The 22,726-nt window shown below is 37.4% G+C and overlaps 1 protein-coding gene across 4 annotated transcripts in view; it reads right to left on the bottom strand.

Annotated features, from left to right (window-relative positions):
• caln1 (calneuron 1) overlaps nt 1–22,726 on the bottom strand; it is an 83,558-nt gene continuing 60,832 nt past the window's right edge. For 3 of the 4 annotated variants that reach the window (XM_015033018.1, XM_015033027.1, XM_015033035.1), the window contains 2 exons: nt 9,750–9,906; nt 1–829 (listed from right to left, as the gene is read on the bottom strand). In XM_015033018.1, coding sequence (XP_014888504.1) covers nt 702–829; nt 9,750–9,906 — 285 coding nt within the window. In that variant the 3' untranslated portion in view covers nt 1–701. The remainder of the gene's footprint in view (nt 830–9,749; nt 9,907–22,726) is intronic. The other variant, XM_015033010.1, reaches the window with a different exon arrangement.

Here is a 22,726-nt window from a genome sequence, read left to right as displayed (position 1 = left end):
TTTTTAACAATTCAAATCTCTGATTCTGATTATTTGCTACTTATTCTGAAGAAAATGTCGAAACAAAACGGATTCGTCTCGATTGAATCGATGATTTACATGTTTAGATACAAACATTTTGCATCTAACTCAGGTGAAGCGATGGTTTCAGATCAGCTCTCTCTCTGAAAACGTCACTGTTAGCGGTCGGGTTCTGACCGGCGTCCAGCAGGGGAAACAATCCGCTCTCATTCAGAAACATCTCTCAGCGTTTCCTCACGCCGGCCCACAGAGTCAGCAGTTAATCAGAGCTGAAGGACGGCGGCCCAGCAGGAACCAGGCGGCCATGTTGGTGTGCTTCGGCGGCGCTCGTCCCTCCGCAGCTCATCAGCCTCCTGCTGGGCGCCAGGCCCGCCTCCCGTCTGGAGCGGATCTCAACTCCTGCACTCGTTTCTAAATGTTCGGTTTGAATTATTGCATCAGGGAAACAGAGACGACAGCGGATGTGATGTCAGCCCTTACAGTCCCTGTCGGAGTAAAGGGGGAGGAGTCCCGGCGGCTCGTCGTGCTGGCTTCATGGCGGGTTGGTTTGGGTCAGCTGGAGGCGTTGAAATGAAAAACAAAGCGTGTTTTTTCCTGGCTGCGCCTTGTGGTTCTGTTTCCTGCCTACAGCGACACGGCTTCACCCACCCGGCATGCACATGCAGGCTGGCGCCACCCGGCTACTCCATGCCGTTTCTCAGCATCTGATTGGCCGCGATGAGCATGACGCTGATGATGAAGGCCATGGCGAAAGCGCAGATGAGGCTCTTCCTCACGCACGTCTGGCGGTTCTTCTTCGACGGGTGAACTGGAACGAGACGAAGAGAAAAGACGGTAAAATAAGAGTCCACAAAAACACGCGATCGTCTGCGTAGAGACGGATTCAGTCAAGTTCGAACGGCAACCGGCAAAATGCTTCACATTTAATTTAGTTTATCTGACAGGAACAATGAGGACAAACGTAGAACAAAGCAAATCTGCAAGAGTTTATTCACAACTCCGGTGTTTCTATGCATTAAAGTACACACACTTTCTAAATCAAAATAGAGTAAAAATGTTTTCCTGTCTACATGCACTGCAAAAATAGAAAATGTTACCAAGTATTTTTGGTCTAGTTTGTAGTATAAATATCTTAGTACACCTGAAATAAGACAAAACTAACTTTGTAGTAAGTTAAAGGATCTGGCCACGCCCCCAACTCAACCTTTACACTCAAGTAAAAAACAGATGCTCAATTTTACAACTGTACATCTTAGAAAAGCAGAAGTGGAGCCTCCTGCACAACCAACAAGAATGGATTAACCGCTTTCTAGGCAGTAAGTCAACGACAAAACACGTTTCTTTTCCAGCAGCCATTGTACAGCGGCACAACCAGCTGACCAAATGTGCTGGAGCTCCCACTGCAACAACACAAATGGTCTAGTTTCTAATGCAAACATGTTATTGCATATGAAATAAGACAAACCAAACCTTCAAGTAACTTGTCAGTAAGATATAGAAGCTTGTTTTAAGTAAACAATGTTTAACAAAGATGAAAAAGTTCAGATTATTTCACTTATAACAAGACATTTAAAATAATCTGCCAGTGGAACTAGTATTTTCTCATCAATATTAAGGATTATTTACATAAAACAAGCTCTAATATCTTGTTAAAAAGTTACTTTGTAAATTAGTTTTGTCTAGGATATTTGTTCTAGAAACAACACCAAAAATACTTTTGTGTTTTTGCAGTGTATTTATGCGAACAACCTTGCAACCTCCAAATATAATGTAACGTAAAACATTGAAACAGCCAAAAACATTGCATTTTCTCAAATTTCTTCATAATCATAAGACTAAATAGATTAAATTTAATCGATGTTCCTGTTATTATTAGTTTATGCTAGTTGCTGAAACCTTGATAGTAAAATCCTCTGAGGTTTGACCCTCGTCGGTTCCGTGTCTGATTTTCCGCTGCAGTTTGGAGCGACAGGAATGAGCCTGAAGTGTGAGATCATCGTTGTTGTTGTTGCCGGGCAGATTTAACGTCTCATCTGAATGAACGGCGGGAAGCTGGAAGGTGACCAGCAGAGTCGGACCGTAAGGTAAGTGGCTCAGTTCCTGGGAACAGACCGGCTTCTCTGCAGAAGCCAAAAACGACCATAAAGGTCCAAATGCTCATAAACCCAAAGAGGCTGGAACCGGCAGCAGAACGGGAAACTTAAAGCGACAGGAACTAATTCTGTCATGTCCAGTTTTAAAATATTACGACGCTCACAACCATGAATGGAAAAAAGTTAATTATGATTATATGAAATAGAAATGTTTGCAACAGAGCAATAAAAATAACTAAATAAATTATTATACCATTGATAATGTCTGCATTATTTGATATAGAAATAATGTCATACTTACTACTACTAGTAACAGTGATGATAGATTTAAAATTTAAATGAAAATGAAAAAAAATACAAAATAGTAATAATATCAATGATTATAATCCCACTGGTAATGTTTTCATTATTAAATATATAATGTAATAACTCAGTATTACATTGTTTATGTTACATTGCTACATATTATTGATATGTATTGATATGTAGCAATAACTATTGCTACATATCAATAATAATACACTTAATAAATAAAACTTGAACATTTATTGGTTGAATAATGTCTTTCTGATTCTCCCTTCGTGTTTCTCTCCATGTTTTTCTCTCCATGTTTTCCTCTCCATGTTTTCCTCTCCTCTCCATGTTTTCCTCCATGTTTTCCTCCATGTTTTCCTCTCCATGTTTTCCTCTCCATGTTTTCCTCTCCTCTCCATGTTTTCCTCCATGTTTTCCTCCATGTTTTCCTCTCCATGTTTTTCTCTCCATGTTTTCCTCTCCATGTTTTTCTCTCCATGTTTTCCTCCATGTTTTCCTCCATGTTTTCCTCTCCATGTTTTTCTCTCCATGTTTTCCTCTCCATGTTTTCCTCTCCATGTTTTTCTCTCCATGTTTTCCTCTCCATGTTTGCCTCTCCATGTTTTCCTCTCCGTGTTTTCCTCCATGTTTCTGTTTCTCTCCTCCTCCGGCACCAGCATGTCGTTCTGCTCTTCTTCTCAGACGACTGAAGTGAAATGATTTCACCAGCCGACAGTAATCATGCGAGCCGGGTCGGTGACCCGCGGTCGCTCTGCTCTCACTCACGCTATTTTTACATCTTAATCGAAGAGCAGCTGCAGTCATCAAAATGCTTCCTGGCTGCTGAAGATACCAACGTCTGACCCAGAGACGAACCGTTTCTGGACATCGTTAGTCGGCTGGTTTGGCCTGAGTGACATCACTCAACACATCCACATGGCATAAAACATAATGTGACAGGTTGCTGTGAAAGACTGGGAGTTTTTTTCCTTCTGGATTTGAAACATGAGCAACAGAAAAAGACTTGCAATGCCTTCACTTCACCAGCAGGAGGCAGTAAAGAGCAACATCCACATAAAAAGCCAAAAGAAGAAGATCCTGAGCATGGCTCAGGCAAAATAAGGATTCAAGTTTCCTTTGACGGTTCAACAAGCTTTTACTAAACTTTTCAGCTCACATTTGAGATTTTTAGGGACTCCCACTGCCAGCTGATATTTCTACAAATAACTTTAAAACAACCAATTTTAAAACGCTGTGCTAAATATCCAAGCTAGTGGAGATTGAGCCTTAAAATACTTAATCTCTTTTATAATTCCCAGTTATTTTCCCACCATTTTCCTACAATTTTACAAAATGTAAATATTTATTGTTTAAAATCTGACAACAATAAACTGTCATTGTAAATTTTCCAATTAAAATCAAGAAATGCTTCATTTTCAGGGACATTTCTTTGCAGAATTAAACACATTTCTGGGTTTTTATCTGTTTTTCTGCATTTTCCATCATCTTTTACCAACCTGGAGTTACTTAAGTTTCCGTTTGTAACTTGTCAAAAATTGCAAAACGTTTAAGTGGTATAAATATGTTTTCAACACTGCAACAGGGCTACCTGGTTGGACCATTTCTGATGTGCATCTTATAATTTCAGCAGTTTTACGTCAGTTCTTCTGTTTTCACCTCTGTATATGCTTTACGTTACATTTGACTGCATGAAAAAAGCTCTAGATAAAAAGTTTCATTGAAGAGACAAAAACTGCACTCTACAACAGAACCAGTAACCTAACTGCGTTTAGCAGGAAGCCAAACTGAGCTCAATCTGTTGCTACTAGACTGAACAGATGTTGAGCTGCTGGACATTAATGACGGAGGGAGATTTCTGTTCTGGACATTAGCTCTCAGTCCAATTACCTGGACCTTCTGTCGGCCGGCAGATGTCCTACAAGCAGCCAAAATTAAACGGGACGCATTACGCAAGGTTCATATTTTCCATGTTTTTGTTTCTACTACCTCCAAAAACAACCCAAGCATAAAAAATCGAGTTCATGTTTTTTTGGTGTCTGGAAAACGAGCCGTTTCAAAATTCTCTCAGTTGTTAAGTCTCATTCGATGGGCACTGCACCGTCACCTAACAACCCCAACGGAACTCTTTTCGTCACCTAGCAACCCAACCAGAGTTCCAGCATATTTCAGCTGCATAATGGCTGCTGGAAAATCAAGAATTTTGTTGCTGACTTACCATCCAGAAACCATTTGCTGCATTCTTACTGGTTGTGCAGGAGGCTCTGCTTCTGCTTTTCTAAGGGGCTAAAAATGCGTGTCAGTTGCAGCCATTTTCACAGTGTAAACTTTGAGTTGAGGGCGTGGCCAGCAGCAGCTTATTGGGATTTAAAGAGACAGGAGGCTCCAAAACAGCTCAGTTCTGCTTATTTGATGGGAATAAGCAGAGCTGAACTGGCTAAAATCTTCTTATCTAAGAATTATTTTGTTTTGTATAGACCAGGGATGTCAGCCTCGTTTTCATTTTGGGCCAAATCAAAACCATAAATCCTCTTAAAAGGCCAAATGTATTGATTAAACCTGTTCACAAACTGCTATCATAAAATTAATCCTTAAAATTATTACTTAACATCTTTTCAGTTCCTCCAGGATTTCGTGATTCGTTTTGTGATTTTTTTGCTATAGAAATCAAAGAGTTTGTGGAACTAATTTGGAAATATTTGAGCTTATTTATGACGGTAAACATGATGTTTTATTACTTGCTGTATAGATCATGGACTATAATATGACAACAGTTAAGACTGAAGCTGCTGTTTAGCACAAGTAAAGCTTTTGACAATTTTTGAGAAAAATCTGCAATAAACTCCCAATTATTAGCATAAAACACTTTGTTGATTTTGTGTGAATTTCCACAATAACTATGAAGAAACTGGAGGGACTGACTGATATGAATTGGCAGTAAATAGACAAAACCTGCATCAATTTGATTGATGACATAATATTTAAGCACACTAGAGGGCCACATAAAAAGCTTCAGTGGGCCGGATTTGGCCCACGGGCCTCGAGTTTGACACCTGCTGTAAGACCATAGACGTATCCTAACCTCTTCAATAAGAGTAATGGGTCACCAGTAATGACCTGTTACTGGTTTCTGTCCTTCCTAAAACATGAGCAGGTATTAGCATGTCCTTCACTGTAAAACAGAAACTGAATCTATAAATCATTAAATCACCTCGAGGCAACGGGGCCGACTGGAAGTGGCGGGCTTTGACTGGACATCTGCTGCCCAGCATGTTTCCTCTGCTTTATGCCATCAGAACAATTTGTTCAGCTATGAATCAGTGGCTGGTGGGTTTCAGTGGACCAGTTAAATTCCCTGTACTGGTGTTTTCAGAGCAGCACCGTATCGATTGCTGAACAAGGAGAAGCCGCGGGGAAATCAAACTTCCTTTTCTGCTTCGTCATATATCAGCCGGCTGATGTAATAAGCGGTGAGGAGCGTGATGGATCGGGATGAGGAAGAACCGCCTTGTGACAGAAGGCATTGATTCCTCCCTGACTGAGCACATTTTGGTGTTTGTGAGCGCCAGGTGGTTCTGATGGACCCGATGGACGGTTCTGTCTGCGGCGGCCGTCCATCATCATGAAGCTTCATGTTTTCGTCCTGCAGCCGTTTAATGGATCCGATGAGGCGCTGGTGAGATCTGGACCTCACTCACCAGCGCTGGTCCGAGTCGGGTACCGACTGGTTACATCCACTCAATTACATTTACTGGAGTAACTTTCTTTGAAAAAAAAAAAAAAAAAAATGTATTTTTAGGAGTATTTTTACTACGCTGTACTTTGAGTGATTTTATTATGAAGTATTTCTTCTCTCACTTGATTAAAATTTCTGGATTTTCTTCCCTCTGAATGAAAAATAAACATGTTTTAACCAAAACTCACCAGACTCAGAAACACACCTGCAGTTTCTGTTAAAGTCTCTGAAGTTTTTTTATTGAAAGAAACAGATTTTTTTTTTTTTTGCCTGATTTTGTCATTTTTTGTTACTTCTATGAATTTTATTGTCATTTTGGTCCTTAAAATACCAAAATTTCCACTTAACTTTATAATTTGAACCATCTGATGATGTAATTTTTAAATATTAAATGATTGATAATTTGATCAGTTACTCAGCACTTTTTACCAAATACGTTTTACTCTTACTTGAGTCATTTCTTGGACAGATACTTTCACTTTTACTTGAGTGAAATTGTGCTGCAGCTACTCTGGAGTTGATCTGGTGAAACCCGTCAAGAAACACATGCAGGTTACAGAGACTTATTGTCCATTTTTCCTCTAAAAATGAAACATAGATTATCATAAATGAAAAGCAAAAGACTCGAATTTCACTGGAAAAGCTGACACCTTAAACCATGTGTCAAACTCATGGTTCGCGGGCCAAATCCGGCCCGCTGTAGTTTCTTATGTGGCCCTTTTAGCTCCAGATGCCAAATCACATCCATCATTTATAACTGTGAATGTGTTGTAAATGTGCTGCAGTTAAGTGATGCTAACTCCCACCTGCAGGTGGCGGCATGTCTTTACTTTTACACTGCTGCCTCAGCCTCACCTGATGCGAAGCTATAATCCGTGATCGATGTGGCGAGTAACGAAATGTCACATTTGCTGTCATGCAAAGTGGAAATACTGATTTTTATTGCAAATAAACACAAAAAACAATCACAAAGTCCTGGAGGAGCTGATCTATGAGGAAAGATGTTCAACATTATTTGATTTTAAGACATATAGACAGCTATTATTAATATTTTAACAGTTTTGAAGGGGTTTAATCAATACATTTAAGATTTTAAACTGACCCAAATGAAAATGTTTGACATCCCTGACCTGCAGCGTAATAATGTGTGTTGTGATCTTGATCATCTATTTTCCTGTTAGAGATGCAGGAACTGGTGACGTTCTGACTCAGCGGTTTTTACCATCCAGTTTCATGTTATTAATGAAGTGATGCTGTGATGGACGCCGGACAGAAAGCTGTATTTTCCTAATATGCTTTCAGAGCGAACAGCACATCAATCACAGTGAACACACACTGAATGACCTCATATATTTTCATCAAAGAGTGACATTTCAGAACTGTCAAATAATTAAGAAAATTATTTTGGTCAGTTGGTTTCCGCCAAAAAAGTTTTAAAGTTTGACAACATTAACTTTAGAGTGACTGGTGTAGTTTTTAAAATAATGTTTAAAATCCAAAGCTAAATGTCAGACATGAACATAATTAGCACATGCATAAGATTTCATGTTATCATTTTCCTTGAATTTATTTTCTGCGTGAAAACACTGAGAAACATTTTCGACTAAAAGGTGCTAGCTAACTTTAGCATACAGCCTTTTTAAAAATGTTAGCATGACTTTCTAAGTTACATATAAGAATATTATGCTAATGCTAATGCTTTAAGGTTTAAAAATTACAATTTATATTATCTGAAAAACTTAAAGTCATAAGTGAATGGTATTCTTATTCACACACAACAAAGTTTTAATTCAAAGGTTTGTAAGTTACTGAATAGCATAAACATTTGGGCTAAAGTGCTAGCACAGATTTCTGGGTCACATCAGAGAAAAGCACACTAGTGTTTCGGCTTTAAGGTTTTTATGCTAATGTTTTAGTTAAACTTTAATGGCAAAAGAATGTTTGCATAATTTCAGTTTGGAAAAGTCAAAAAATAATTAATAATTTATTCAAATGTAAGTTCATGTTTTAGATTTCCAAAGGTCTGGTTTGGTTTTCAAGCCAATGATCCATTTAGCAGTCTGAGAGAAATTTCAGGAAATTATTATTTTTAACAATATAACACAGAACCAACTGCTTGTTAAGAAGAACAAAACATTTTTAAAAATATAAAATTACCACAAAAGCAATAAAACTGATGAGTCTCTTAAATCTAACGACTATCACCATCTCCCCATAGAGAATCTGTTTTTTATTTTTAATGTTTTTTAGTGGTGCACAGAACTAGATTCATTTCACTATTTTCACTGCAAAAACACAAAATTTAACCAAGTATTTTTAGCCTAGTTTCTAGTGCAAACATCTTAGTACACTTTAAATAAGAAAAAACTACCTTAGAAGTTATTTTTCGGATATATTAGTTTGTTTTAAATAATTCCTTATTATTGATGACAAATGATTTGTTCCATTGGCAGATTATTTAACTCATAACATGGTAAAACAGTCATGGTGTAAGTGAATTAATCTGCCAGTTGAAATAGAACTGAGTTGCTAGGCAACGGGCTGGGCGTGGCTGGTGTTGCTAGGCAACGGCGGAACATTCTACCAGTGGAATTTTCTCATCAAAATTAAGAAATGATTTACTGAAAACCAGCTTCTACATCTTCCTGACAAGTTACTTCTAAGTTAGTTTTGTCTTTTTTCAAGTGTGCTAAGATATTTACACTGAAAACTAAACAAAAGTACTTGGTGAGATTTTGTGTGTTTCCAGTGTTCAACTGAATATGCAACTGTTTTTATAAGCTCTATCAGATGTTTCAACTGGTTGAACTCCTGTTTGCATCGACGCTAATGAACACTGAGCAGAGTTTATTTTTACAGATGCCAAGAACTGTTTGTTTCAACTGAATTGTGTTTATTAAGAAAACTATAATTACAATAATCTGTATTTTAAAACTACAGATATTTGCAGTAAAATGCTTTTTCTTTGTCTCATTTTACTGTGGATATTGATCGTCTTTGTACCACAAAGTAACAAACTGCTACTGTTCATCCTTTGAGATTAAAAGTTGGCACATCAAAACACATTTCCTGAAATATCTTTTCTTCTGCAGCTAATATTTATAAGTTGTTGTTTTTTAAAATGCATGAAGACCCTGAACAGAAATGACTGTGGAGGCTGAGTCACTGGATCTGAATCGAAAGCTGGCATTTCAAAAAGCTGAATGATAATTAGCTTAGAAGAAACAATGACACTCGCTGTTTTAATGGAGAGAAAAAGAGAGAGTCCTAGAATACCCTCTGCTGCGCTCACATCCATAAATTTTGGATGGCTGTTGGTGCAGAGAGGAGTCATGCATATTTCATGCGAGCCACGGCTGAACAGCTGACCAGCTGACACTCGTCCTCACAAACGCCCCAAATCAATAAATCAGCAGGTGTGCTGGGACTCTGTTGGCTGGAGATGTTGATGAGAAAGCTTAAATCCTTTCTGACAGCCGGGATAAGTTCCTCCCTCTCTCTGCCCACACAGGCCCAGCGCCTGCCTGTGACACATCCATGTGCCTAAAGTGCTTGCGTGTGAAATTAGCCCAGGGACTTTCACTCACCTCCCTCAAACTCCGTCTGACAGTTCCCGGAGTTTTCCTTCAGGCTTTCTTCCTCGTTGATGATGATGTTCTCAATGTCCTTCATGGTCAGGTGATCGCGGAAAGCATAGAACAGGATGTGTTTCAGCTCCTCCAGGGTGATCCGCTGCATGTCAAACTGCAACAGAGCCGAGCAGGAAAGTTAAAAATAAAAGACACATTTAAAGAACAAACATTGTTTTTGTTGTGTTTTTTTGCTGGGTAGCTGGTAGAACCATCAGCTGAAGCAGCAACTCAACAAGAGAAACATTTTACAAACAGATCTAAACATCCGTTCTCCTGTTCATGACCACATATGGAAACAAGGACATTTTTCTGGACGATAAATCATCCCAGAAGTTATCGCAATAACAATGATGTTTTGAGACCATTTTCAAGTAATTTAACAAGAACACATTCTCAAAATTCGATAAACTTTAAACTCTGGAAATGGAAGGCATTTTAAATATCTAAAATAAACAAAACAACAAATAAAGTCTCTGTAGACGAAATTAACTTAAAAAAAGAGCTAATTCAGAACCAGACTGAAGACTTTCATCCTCCAGTTTTTGGCAGAAAGACAGAAACAATAAATCATACAAATTGTCATGCGATTAATTGATTAATTGATTTATTGCTGATTGTGACAAGCCTAAAGGAAAATGTCAGATGCATTAATCACTCCATGTTTTGGCTGAATCTCTGTGCACACAGGTTCAATCTCATAAATGTGTGAATAATTTAAATCATTTAATAGTTTATCTGGTTGATGATTCTGTATCTTCTACCTTCTTCATTTTCAAACAAATTATGTAAAATCACATCAGTGGGCATTTTTATTTAATTTTTACCCTGTTTTTACTTTTTTTGTTTGAAATAAACACCTAGAAACCAAAAGGGTGTTGATCTGATGATCACATGCAAAGTTAATGAGACGCTGAAAACTAATCAGTGAGATTAGATGGTTTATCAACACAAAGATCAGAAAAGCAGTTTCAGATGAGACAGATTTTCTGGTTTTGTTTTTTGTGGGAAAAGTTTTGTTACACTGCAAAAACTCAAAATCCTACCAAGTATTTTATAGTTTCAAGTGCAAAAATATGAGTGCATTGAAAATAAGACAAAATAACTTGAAGCAATAGTTCAGCAAGATATAGGAGCTCATTTTAAGTCAGTAATTCTTCAATGTTGATGGAAAAGTTCTAGTTTGTCTGGCAGATTATTTTACTTAAAACATTTTTCTTAAGCTATAAATGAAATAATCTGCAGTTCACCTCTGACCCCGTCCAACCCGCTGCTGCTGCTTGTTGGCAAATTGTTGCAGGAAACATTTTTTCTGGAAAATTTAAATAATAAAAAAAATCATATTTATATCCACACAGGATAAAAATTCAGTTTTATAAATTCAATGTCTTTAAAAAAGTTTGATTCTCATGAGGCATTTCTTCCACAAAAACAATCCCACAACAACGAGAGAGAATGATGAATTCAGACTGAAAGTTTTCAAAATGAATAAAAAATGTAAAGAAATGTAGCTTTCTTATGCAATCCTTCACTTCCTGAATATCCTGAAAATCGCTTCCTCACATGTCAGAGGTGAATGAAGTAGAAATGCACTAAAGTAACAGAAGCACCACTGCAGTTTCTGTCTGCAGGTGTTTCTGGTGGATTTTTGGTTAAAACATCTTTTTCATTCAGAGGTTTGAAAATCCAGAGATTTCACTCAGGTAAAAATACTCCTAAAATTATATTTTTAAAAAAACTTACTCAAGTAAATGTTATTGAGTACCGTATTTTCCGGATCTCGCTATAAGCCACACCCACAAAGTTTTTAAAAAAACTGGAAACGTACATATATATAAGCCGCACCAGGCTAAAAGCCGCTGGTTTCTCCGCTGCTCTCGGTTTTCCACTGACTCTGCTATTCAGGACGCAGCTCTCCGTCTCCAAAGCCGAACTGTGGATTCGTTCAAGCCGAGTTTATGTACATCGGCTCCATTTCCCTCCTGGACTACCAGATCGATAACCTTCAGCTTAAAAGCTGCATTATATGAGTTTGAAGAAATGTCTCCGTCGTGTCTGCTGCTAGCATGTGCTTGTTCTAAGTGAAAATTAGCGCGTTCTTCTTCGATTTCCAATTTTGACTTCCAGTGAGTCATTTCCTGCTAGAGAGCCCCCTGGTGGCTGAAGAAAAATGCACAGAAAAGCCGCACCGGGCTACAAGCCGCATGGTTCAAAGTGTGGGGAAAATGTAGCGGCTTATCGTCGGAAAAATACTGTAAATGTAACCAGTAACTACCCATCTGAGACTAACTAGAAAATCCCATCTTTATCTCCCTGATTTAAGCTTTTTTTTAGGTTTATCAGCCACAATGTAAATCGTGTTTTTCTGACTCTGACTTTTCTGCAGCCTGATACCGTTCGGTGCTGCAGCAGCCGCCGCTCGGTGCTGCAGCAGCCGCCACTGGCAGGCATGAAGAGACGCCAAGAGCTTCGTCTGCCAGGGAGAACAGGAACGAGCACGCAGCGAGTCCTTCAGGGACACATTAAAAAAACGTGTTTATTTTCCGCCTGCTCAGACTTTCTGAGTCTATACTCACCGCTGATTGACCTTTCAGGAGAGAGTGGCGAAAAGAATAACACACCTCGACCTGAACTGACTCCCACTGCTGCATGACCTTCAGATTCACGCTGAAACCTTTGGCTGCTCTTTGTCCCGCCTCCTCCCCTGAAGTTCAGCCTGCAGAGCCATCACAATGCTAATGGAGGCGTTGGAAAAGTTGGAAATGTCACAACCTGTGAAGACCTGCTGCTGCTGCTGAAAGCAAACACTTGTTTCTTTCTCTTTCTTCTTCTGTTGTTCTGCAGCAGCGTTTAGCAAACGTTTTCAGGCCGAGGATCACTTACCCCATCGAACAAACACGCAGAGTCCATTTAATTAGCAGTAGCTCCATAAAAACACTTCATACACTGCAAAAACACAACATCTTACCACATACACTGCAAAAACACAACATCTTACCACATACACTGCAAAAACACAACATCTTACCATATACACTGCAAAAACACAACTTCTTACCACATACACTGCAAAAACACAACATCTTACCAAGTATTTTTGGTCTAGTTTCTAGTGTAAATATCTTAGTAACTGGAAATAAGACAAACTATCTTAAAAGAAACTTTTTAGTACGATATAGAGTCTAGTTTTAAGGAAATAATTCCTTTATAATGATGAAAAAATTCCAGTTCCAGATTATTGGCAGATAATTTAATTTATCTGCCAATAGAATAAGTACTTTTTCATTTTTTATTTATTTTTTAGAAAAAGTTGCTTTACAAACGATGATTACAAAAGTGTCACACACTAATTATTAGGATCACATTTTCACTTTCACTTCATCGATATGAACTACTTTGTGTTGCTGCATCACATTAAAACTAATGTTTCAAAATGACAAAATAAATCCAGTCTAAGGGATTTAAACATTTTTATAAGCCACTAATAGTTGTGTTAAATTCTAACTTCAACATATTCAAATTTTTTCTGCAGTGAGATTCCTCATAATCTGTTTAAATCTTTGTCATAATCTGTTTAAATCTGGTAGATTTTCTCAAACTGAAATTATTCATTTCTATCTTTAGGCTGAAGGGGGGAAACGGAGATAATCGGAGGAAGTCACCCTGAAGAGAAAGCTCTGTACATTTATACAGTCATAAATGAGGTTCACACACACACACACACACACACACACACACACACACACACACACACACACACACACACACACACACACGAGGTGCCAAGAGCCTGCGTCCATCCATCTGTTGAGTTCAGCCTGTTGCGGTTCGGCCAACCGTTAGCGCTGTGCTGCTTTTAAAGCAACAGGGTTTAATTTCTTCAGCTTTTAAAATATATTTAAATCCACTGGAAATATAAAAAAGATGAGCAACTTGAAATCTGGTCATTTAAATTGTTTTTTGTGACGTTTTTAATACATCAACTAAAACATACCTGTGAATCTGAAGGTTTGCTGCATCCCGTCGTTCTTATGGCTCATTTAGTTAAAACCCGAAACAGAAAATATCAAATTAAAAAAATAAACAGATAATCCTGTTTGAAATGTTGAATTTGCCGTGAAAAAAGATCCTGAATGTTACGTCTGATTTCAGACGAGGAAACCAGCGAGAAACAAAAGCATCATGTCATTATTAAATATTCATGATTAAATTATTTGGAGGAGTTTAATACTTTGGCTGTTTTAATGCTGATGTTGCACTAATTACACTGAAAAACTTGTTACTCTCATTTGTTACGGCTAACAGTTTTGCTGAAGCTTCAGTTCAGAATTACATTTTGAGCAAAACTAGTTCCAAATGAGAGTATTTGTTGATTCAAAGAAACATTTTCAGTGCATCTGCTGGGATAATAAAAACATTTTAAAGTCAAATTCTTTCCAGTTAAATTCAGACGATTGATGCAAAAACTAATTAAATTTAACTTTATTAAATAAATCTGGATGCAAACCGTGGACAACCTGCAAAACTTTAATAAAGCATGCAGAACCAACAGATAATTTTATAATAAAACACACATAATGGCCCAATTTAAACTTTTATGAAGAGTTTAGAAAATATTTCCTTTTTCAGCAAAAACTGCTTTATGTTTTTATGAGATAATTCATTTTGTCATAGTAACAGTTCACTGAACAGAAGGGATATTTTGAGTTTTTAACGTTATGATGATTACATCATAACGTTGTGCCGTTAAAATTAAATTGTGACGTTAAAATTAAATATAATTTTAAATTTATATTTAAAATTTATATTAAATATAAATTTAAATTTATATTAAATTTATATTTAATATAAATTTAAATCCCTGTTTCCTGCTGTGCTTTGGCAGAAACCTTCAGGATAAGCATTTAAGATTTTATATAAAAAAAAAACCTTTAAAGAAAAGGAAGGAAGAGTGTGGCAGAGTCAGAAATTCAATATTTGTCAAAGTTTTTAAATTAGTGTTAAAAGAAAATATGAAATATTTAGAAAGATGTATGAATGCAGAGAAACTTGGGGAAAAACCTCAGAAGAAGAAGAAAACTTCAGATCAGAGAGTCTGAACTACAAAAACACAACATGACGGGAAATCCCACCGACTCTCCGAAGTAAGAGGACGGTCAGCTGCGGGTCGTTAGAGTTTACGGCTCCAGGATGAAACAGAACAGAAACAAACCGTCTGGGGTTGAAGATGAAATGTTTTACATGTTTTCTCATCTTTTATGAAGCAAAGGATTTGAGCGGTGATGTCCGAACTAAACCAAAATCCCCAAACTGAAAGGACTCAAAGGCCAAAATGTTATTTTTTTTCCCCATTTAGAAAACACAAAAATATCTCTGAATTATTTCTCTTTTACCTGGGCAACAATAAATAAACTTTCACAATCATTTAACATGTTGGCCTTATTATTTTTATTTTTTTTAGGTCTATCAGATGCTTTAAGTTAATTTCCAACAACGAAAATAAGAATCTTTCTCTACAAACTTTGTTGTATTTAGTCAAATAAAATGGATGGTTTCGCCAAAATCTGTTTTTGAGTAAAAACTCATTAGATGTTTGTGGCACAACTTATTGTGAGACAAAATAAAATATTCTTTGAGTTGTAGGAGGAGATTTGCAGTGGAAATTCTCATCCTAAAGAAATGAAGAAACTTGTTCCATTCTTGAATCGCCACATGACATCAATCCAAGGGCCACAAATGGCCCACGCCCCACAGTTTGGACACCCCTTTTAGAGAATAACCATTAACTGTTTTCATATCAATGCTTTTTATGCTCATTTTGAGGTTTTGCATAAGAAAAAGTTGATAGAAACAACAAAACTCGAAATAATTTCCTCAATTTGGAAAAAAACGTTTTTAAACTTGTTTGAGATGTTTTTAGCTTTTCACAAAAAACTTAATGCACCAAAGATACTGAATTAGTTCACCATTTTTTCAACAATTAATCACGATTAATCAGGTTAGTCGTGATTAATCATTTCAGCTCTATTACAAATGAATGACCAAATGAACATGCATGAGAAAAAACAACCAGTTCAGTCAGGAATCTCCTGTTTCTCTCTTTGCATATTTTCAGAAAGGACGTTTATTCATTTTTATTCACCTGACCTGTCAGGTGTTTGTGTGATGTAGTGATGACTGACTGTCTACACTGTAAAAGCTAACATGGTATTTAACTGACAATAGTACTTTTTCATTAAATTGCTATCAAGACTCATTTTTAGTGCCTTATTTTGAAGTTTCTCCAAAATGAGTTGGATTCATTTAGAAAAAGAAAGTTCTTAATACTTGTGCTTTTTGGAAAATGAATCAATACTGAATGTATCCAAGTAAAAATACTTTACCTGAGTTTTTTTTCTTTTCTGGAGCCAGTAGTTTATCCAATCTGACTCGTGATTAAAGAGATAATCCACAGTCCAGAGTGAGACTGAATTACTGTATGTTTTATCTCAAATATTTGATGTAATTAATAAGTCTGTGGACTGGGCGCGAGGGCCACTAAAGCCAATAAAACCTTAATTTAAAAAAGGAAATGAGAAAGAGGAAAGACTCATTCTACAAAATTGGTTTGTTTAATTTGAACTGAATTTTTTTCATTAGTTGTTCTGCTTACTTAAATTAAATGAGGCTTTCTTACTCAATAATCTTGTGCTCACTTCTTTTTTTTAACTAGTTAGATTTTACAGTGTAACAGTTATTTCTGGCCGTCATTACAAACTAGCCCAAAGTGTTATGACTGAAGGACATAAAACAAAAAAGACACACCAAAAGCATCTTTGGTCGTTGCATTAAATGCTAAAAACGGTTTTAAATTAATGAGCTTTCTAAATGCAGACGGTTCCACACATTTTCCTCCTCGTTAAAAGGGAACGCGAAGGAATCGACATCGATCTGCGCGTTTAAGCAACCTTTCGGTTCCGCTTCAGAGGCCCAGAGCGCTCAGGAGAAATTTATGTCTCCATTACTGCTGCATCACCCAGCAGTCAAAAGGCAGGAGATTAATTTAGGCAAAGAGAAAACTTAACAGGCACCAGGGGAGAAACAACTAACAGGAAGATGGATCAGCGCTCAGAGGTGCTTTGGATGAGGAGGCGTTGGAAGTGACAGGACAAACTATAGTGAAATGAACCGAGAGTCTTATCGACTCTGAAGGAGGATCAATGAACATATCTGTCAAACTTTTCTACTCAAATGGAAAACATTAATATTAACTGAAAGTTGAGGAAAATGCACTATTTCTTGCAGACTTTTACTCATGTTGGGCTCCACTGTGAGCAATGGATCAAAAAGACAGCGGTGTTAACCCGAAGGCAAAGACGTGGAATCAGCTTAAACCTCTCATCAATAGTCAATTACAGTTACTTTGATTAACGAGGGAGAAAAAGTCAGATTAACCTGGACCAGAGCGGACATTAAGCGCTCCCTGAGGGCCACCGGCAGAGCTACATCCTCTGTGATTCCTCATCATCGCTGACGATCAATGAGGAAGATAACAGGAATCCAGACGAGAAAAACGCTCACAGCAAGGTAAAAAAAAAAAACAGGAAGAAGTGGAAAGTTTTCCTTAAAGTTAAAATTTTCTAAATGAAACTGGAAACATTCACCGGGGTTTTAGTTTAACCTAAGACAAAACAGATCAACGCAAAGTCTTACATGAGCAAAATAGTGTTTCTCATTCTTAAAGTGACAGTAACCCTGTAAAAAAGTCTTCACAGGAGGGCTGGGGCTTTGTACAGATAATGTGTATTAATTAAATATTTTAATATGTTCAAAGGGCAGTATTGTGTAAAATCAACTTATTTGAGCTCTACATCATAACATACCTGGAGAGTTGCCTTGATTCTTTAACGCATGTTTGAGAAAGAAATCCTTTAATCTCCAAGGCAACCACGCAGCTGTGAAGAACGCCTGGGTGGACCTAGCTCCGCCTTCGAGGACACAGCTCCGCCTTGGAGTTCCAGTTTCCTAATTTCCAAGCTTCCACCTCAAAGAGGAGCCCTTCCCTTTAACTGCCCCACTCTGCTCCTTCAGACTAGCCAGCAGCAATTAGCAAACACCTGGTGGAACTGCTGAGCTCATTACAGGAGCTACTTCTCTTGACCCACTCAGGGTTAATTTGTGCTTTAAAAAACCATCTGAAGGGACACTGGAAAAGGAGTTAGCTGTTCAAGCCTAAAATAGCATCTCAATGCTAAACATGCTAACGCTAATGTTTGCATCCACATTTCTAAAGAAACTCCATGAATGATCAGGACTTTGTGAATCTCTGGAAAGCTGAACTTTGCACCAATCTGATGGTTGATTAACTTGAATAACAAATTAAAAACAATAAATAAAATTTATTTACTCAATAATTTAAATCCTTTCAAAATAAAATCCTAAAATGTATTCTTTACTCCCAAGTGTCTCAGCTGCTGGATGGTTTTAGAGGACAAGTGTCATTGACCAAACTCACTTCCTGACAGATTCCCATCAGTGCGATCTCATCTGCAGACGCCTTGATGGGAAGTATTTGCTTGTGTTGCATCAGCAACGACCTTAAAGAAGCAAACGTTGCAACTCATCGACCTACAAAGGGTCACAAGGCCATTTCCAAACAATTTGAAGTCCATCAATCTGCAGTGAGGAGGATTATTCACCAGCGGGAAAAACTTCCAGACAGCTGCCAATCTTCTCTCTCTCATCCAACTCAGGCCAGGACCAGAGAAACGAGAAAACACTGCAAAAACACAACATCTCACCAGGTAATTTTGGTCTAATTTAAATGCAAATATCTTCATACACTTGAAATAAGATAAACTAACTATCAGCAAGATATACAGGCTTATTTGAAGTAAATAACTCCTTAATATTGATGAAAAAGCACTTGTCCCGTTGGTAGTTAAATTAACTTAAAACATTGGGAAAATGTCTTGTTATAAGGTAAATAAACTGTAAATTTTTCATCAATGTTAAGCAGTTATTTACTTAAAACAAGCTCATGTATCTGCACTGGAAACCAGACCTAAAATACTAAATACTAAATAATACTTGGTGGTATTTGGGGTTTTTTCAGTGAACTCCAGAAATCTCCATGTCAGACTCTCCAGACCTCAAAAGTTTATTAATGATAATTACAAAAAAAGACTGAAAAATGGCAATTTCTCACTAAAATGAATGTAGCAGTATTCCATATATACATACATATATAGATTATATATTTTCCAGGCACATAGTGCTATTTTGTAGCATAATAAAGTAAACATGTTAAATTCAGTTGTTATAAAATTGCCTTAATGCCTTGAAATTGGGTCTCGATTATTGATTTAGATAATTTTTGGTTTTAAATACCTTAAATATTACCAAACTCCTGTTTTATCCACAGTTTCCACTTCACTGCAATGCTTTTTAGCATTTATTTTTAAGCAGTTATTGTGGCAAAGCTTTAAACTGCTGCTGCTCAATGACTCAGCAGGTTGTTGCTAGGTAACCGAGGTTGGGAGGAGGAGAGGGGGAACTTGAAACTGGCAAGTTGTTGCTAGGCAACCAAAGAGCAGCGAGTGAGTTGATTCCACCAACTTAGCTTAGCTAGCCATAAGCAGCTAAAGTCTGTCCTCTGCCTACATCTCCCAGAATGCCGTGCGGTTCTGGACCCGAGTACAGCATATTTTTTAAATTGAATATTGAATATTCTACCTTTACATTGTTATTGATTTATTGGCAGGCATATATACACTTTTACACTTGTACGTAAAAGACTAGCTTAGCGTGTACTTTTGAATTTGGCTTAAAAACGTTAAAAAAATATATAAGACTTATGTAACTAATCCGCCAGTGATTATTTAATACATCTAAATTCCTTGAACTGCTTGCAGGATGAACACCAATAAACACTGTGAAATGATTAACAATGAGAACCGGTTCTGTTTTCTTTCTCACACTGAGCCGCTGAATATTCCCCCCATTCATCTGAATGTGATTTTACTCTGTGATGTAGTCGTTTTGTTTTGATTGGCAGACTCGTAATTAAAATTCTGGCCCCTCGGTGACACAAATGCCTGTGTGGTGCGTGGGAGTCCGCACCGAAAGTTTAAGCGACTGTGCAGAAAATGCAGTAATGTGCTGCTGACACTTCGCAGAGCCGCGGTCTGGATGAGAAAGCTCTGTAATGATGTGACTCACCAAGGTAGTCAAGCTGACTCACATGCAATTAAAGCAGTATGAAACATAAGGAGATTGGGTCTGGATGAGGAGGACGACGCAAACCGAGGTCTTCAGTAGCAGCAGACGACAGCAGACAGAGAAATGTCAGAAGGTTTCAGGCTGCACTTACGACGCTTTCTGGTCGGTAATGCAGCTTTTTGACAAGAATGCTGAAAGCAGTTCATGTTTTTTCAGGGTAACAACAGTCAGTTGTCAGTCTGACTCACTGCGTTCGTCCAAACGGTGCAGCGACTCTTCCAAACTCTGCAGGGAATGAACAGAGGTCCTTCTTTTCCTCCAGCTGGTTTGTTCCGGATCTAGATTTTTAAATATCATGTTTGAATGGCAGGAATGTCAAGTTTAAAATCTCACAGTATTTTTTGTATTTTTCTATTTTATTTTTATTTGTTAAACTAAAAACTAAGCTCAACATTTAAATAAAATAACTTCTTCAGATGTTTCTATGTAGTCTCCGTCAGTGGTTCTTGGTGCAGCGCCCCCACAGGCGAGGAGGGGAACAGCGTTTTAAAGGTTTGGGTTTGTTTGACACAATCCAGTGTAAAATCAAACCACAGCAGCTGAAAATGTAACAAAAGTTGCAACTTTTGTCCCAAATCGAAACGAATCTACAGGACATTTCGGCGGGAGGGAAGACACAAATCGTTGGTTTCTTTTGGCAAGTCTTTCCTCAAATCGTTGAGTTATAATGATGACCCAGATATTTAAAGTTTAAGTTTAATTGTTTTTAATTTCGACGTTCTTCTGCAGTACCCTAGGGAAAAAAATCCTAATTTTACTTTTTTCAAAAGAAAAAAAATAGAAAAATATTTCCAATCAGACAAACAACTAATTTTAGTTTTTATGGTTTCAATTTAGAAAATAAAGCTGCAAGTCAAATCTTACTTGAGTCTTTTCTTTGAAACATGAATATTTTTACTACGCTGTACTTTGAGTAATTTCATTATGAAGTATTTCTGCTCTTACTTGAGTAAAATTTCTGGATTTTCTACCCACTGAATGAAAAACAAACATGTTTTAACCAAAACTTCACCAGACACACACCTGCAGTTTCTGTTAAAGTTTTTTATTGATAGAAACTGATTTGGAAACAATTTTATTTGCCTGATTTTATTTTTAATTACTTCCATGAATTATTGTCATTTTGTTCCATAAAATACCAAAATTTTCACTTAACTTCATAATTTGGTCCGTATAATGATGCAATTTTTAAATATTAAGTGATTGATAATTTGATCAGTTACTCAGTATTTGAGTAAATTTTTTACCAAAGACTTTTTACTCTCATTCTTGGATGGCTACTTTTTAATTTACTAGAGTAAAAATATGTTGAAGTAGTGCTACTCTTACTCAAAGTACTATTTTTGGCGATTCTGCCCACCTCTGCATATAAATACCTACACAGACATCGATAATAATCCCAGTGAGTGTAGTTGTAAGTACTTGGTTGACTGTTTTTGCTACTTCCAAACTGAACCAGAACATTTCATTTTCATGCCTGGTTAATGGAGGTTGCCCACATTTAATGTGAACCCAGGAGAGAAGGAATCTGGCAGGCCATCCCAATCCCGCTCGTCTCCTTCGGCCCCAGGCGAAGCCGCGCTGAGAAAGCCTGGCAGGATTGAGACAAATGGAGTCATTTGCACTTCGATAATTCTCCATATTTCACCTCCAAGCCTCTGAGATGGAGTCTGAAGACCACAGTGTTAGCGAGGCGCTCGGACGGTTAGAGGAGGCTGATTATAGAGGGAAGGGGAAGACGTGAGCGTGTGCGTTAGCACTGATTAGCTGCCGCTGACGTCACGTCTCCATGCCACCTTCATTGCTAATCAGGGCCACGTCTGCAGAAGAGAAGGCGGCTTTTTCTCCCTCCCAGCCTCCTCAGCAGCCACGTTAGCGCAGCCCTGGCGTCCTGCTGGCTGAATCCCCCAAACAGCCGGCAGCTGTTTGTCAGGGAGGCGCTGGCTCTCCTCACCGTTCCTGCAGGAACTCTGCCAGTCAGGTCACTTCCTGTTTCACTTTCAGCACTTCTGCCGTGGAGTTCGGGAAACTGCTGCAATCATGCAGCTGATTCAGTTCAACTCTTCCTAGCAAGCTTTAAATTTCACAACTAATTTAGAAACAGATAGTCAGCGTTTGTTTTTAACTATATGTAAAGATGAGCAAACAAGGAACAAACCAGATTTATTCAGGCCTAAAAATAATTAGATATGTGGCTCAGTTTTCACATTTTAACACAAACAATGAATTACAAGGTCGGCAATTTTCATCATATCTCCTCAACTGAATCTAAAAAGAAGAATCTAGGAACGTATGATTCTTTAATTAGTATTGCTAGTATTTATTGCATGAAATCATTTAATAGAATAGAAGACTGTAACTTAATATTTATGTACAATTAAAGACGTTGGATGTTTCCTGCAGTTTTTGACAGCAGCAGCGATTTGATGCTTCAGACAAAAATAAAGTTGAAATGATACAAGAATAAAGTCATAATAATATGAGAATTATTCTCATATTAGGATTTTATCATAATATATGATAAAGTCATAAGATATGTAATATATTACGTAAAGTCATTATGAAAACTTCTGACTTTATATTGTTATAAGGTCATAATAAAATTCATAACATGACTTTGATATAAAATCATGTTATTATGAATTTATACTCATAATTTTACTTTATTTCCTTAG

This window comes from Poecilia latipinna, unplaced genomic scaffold, assembly GCF_001443285.1.
Source record: "Poecilia latipinna isolate Pla-1442-1.1 unplaced genomic scaffold, P_latipinna-1.0 Scaffold15, whole genome shotgun sequence".
Classification (NCBI taxonomy): domain Eukaryota; kingdom Metazoa; phylum Chordata; class Actinopteri; order Cyprinodontiformes; family Poeciliidae; genus Poecilia; species Poecilia latipinna.
The sequence above is the reverse complement of the archived record's forward strand: the minus strand, read 5'-3'. Positions and strand labels throughout refer to the sequence as shown.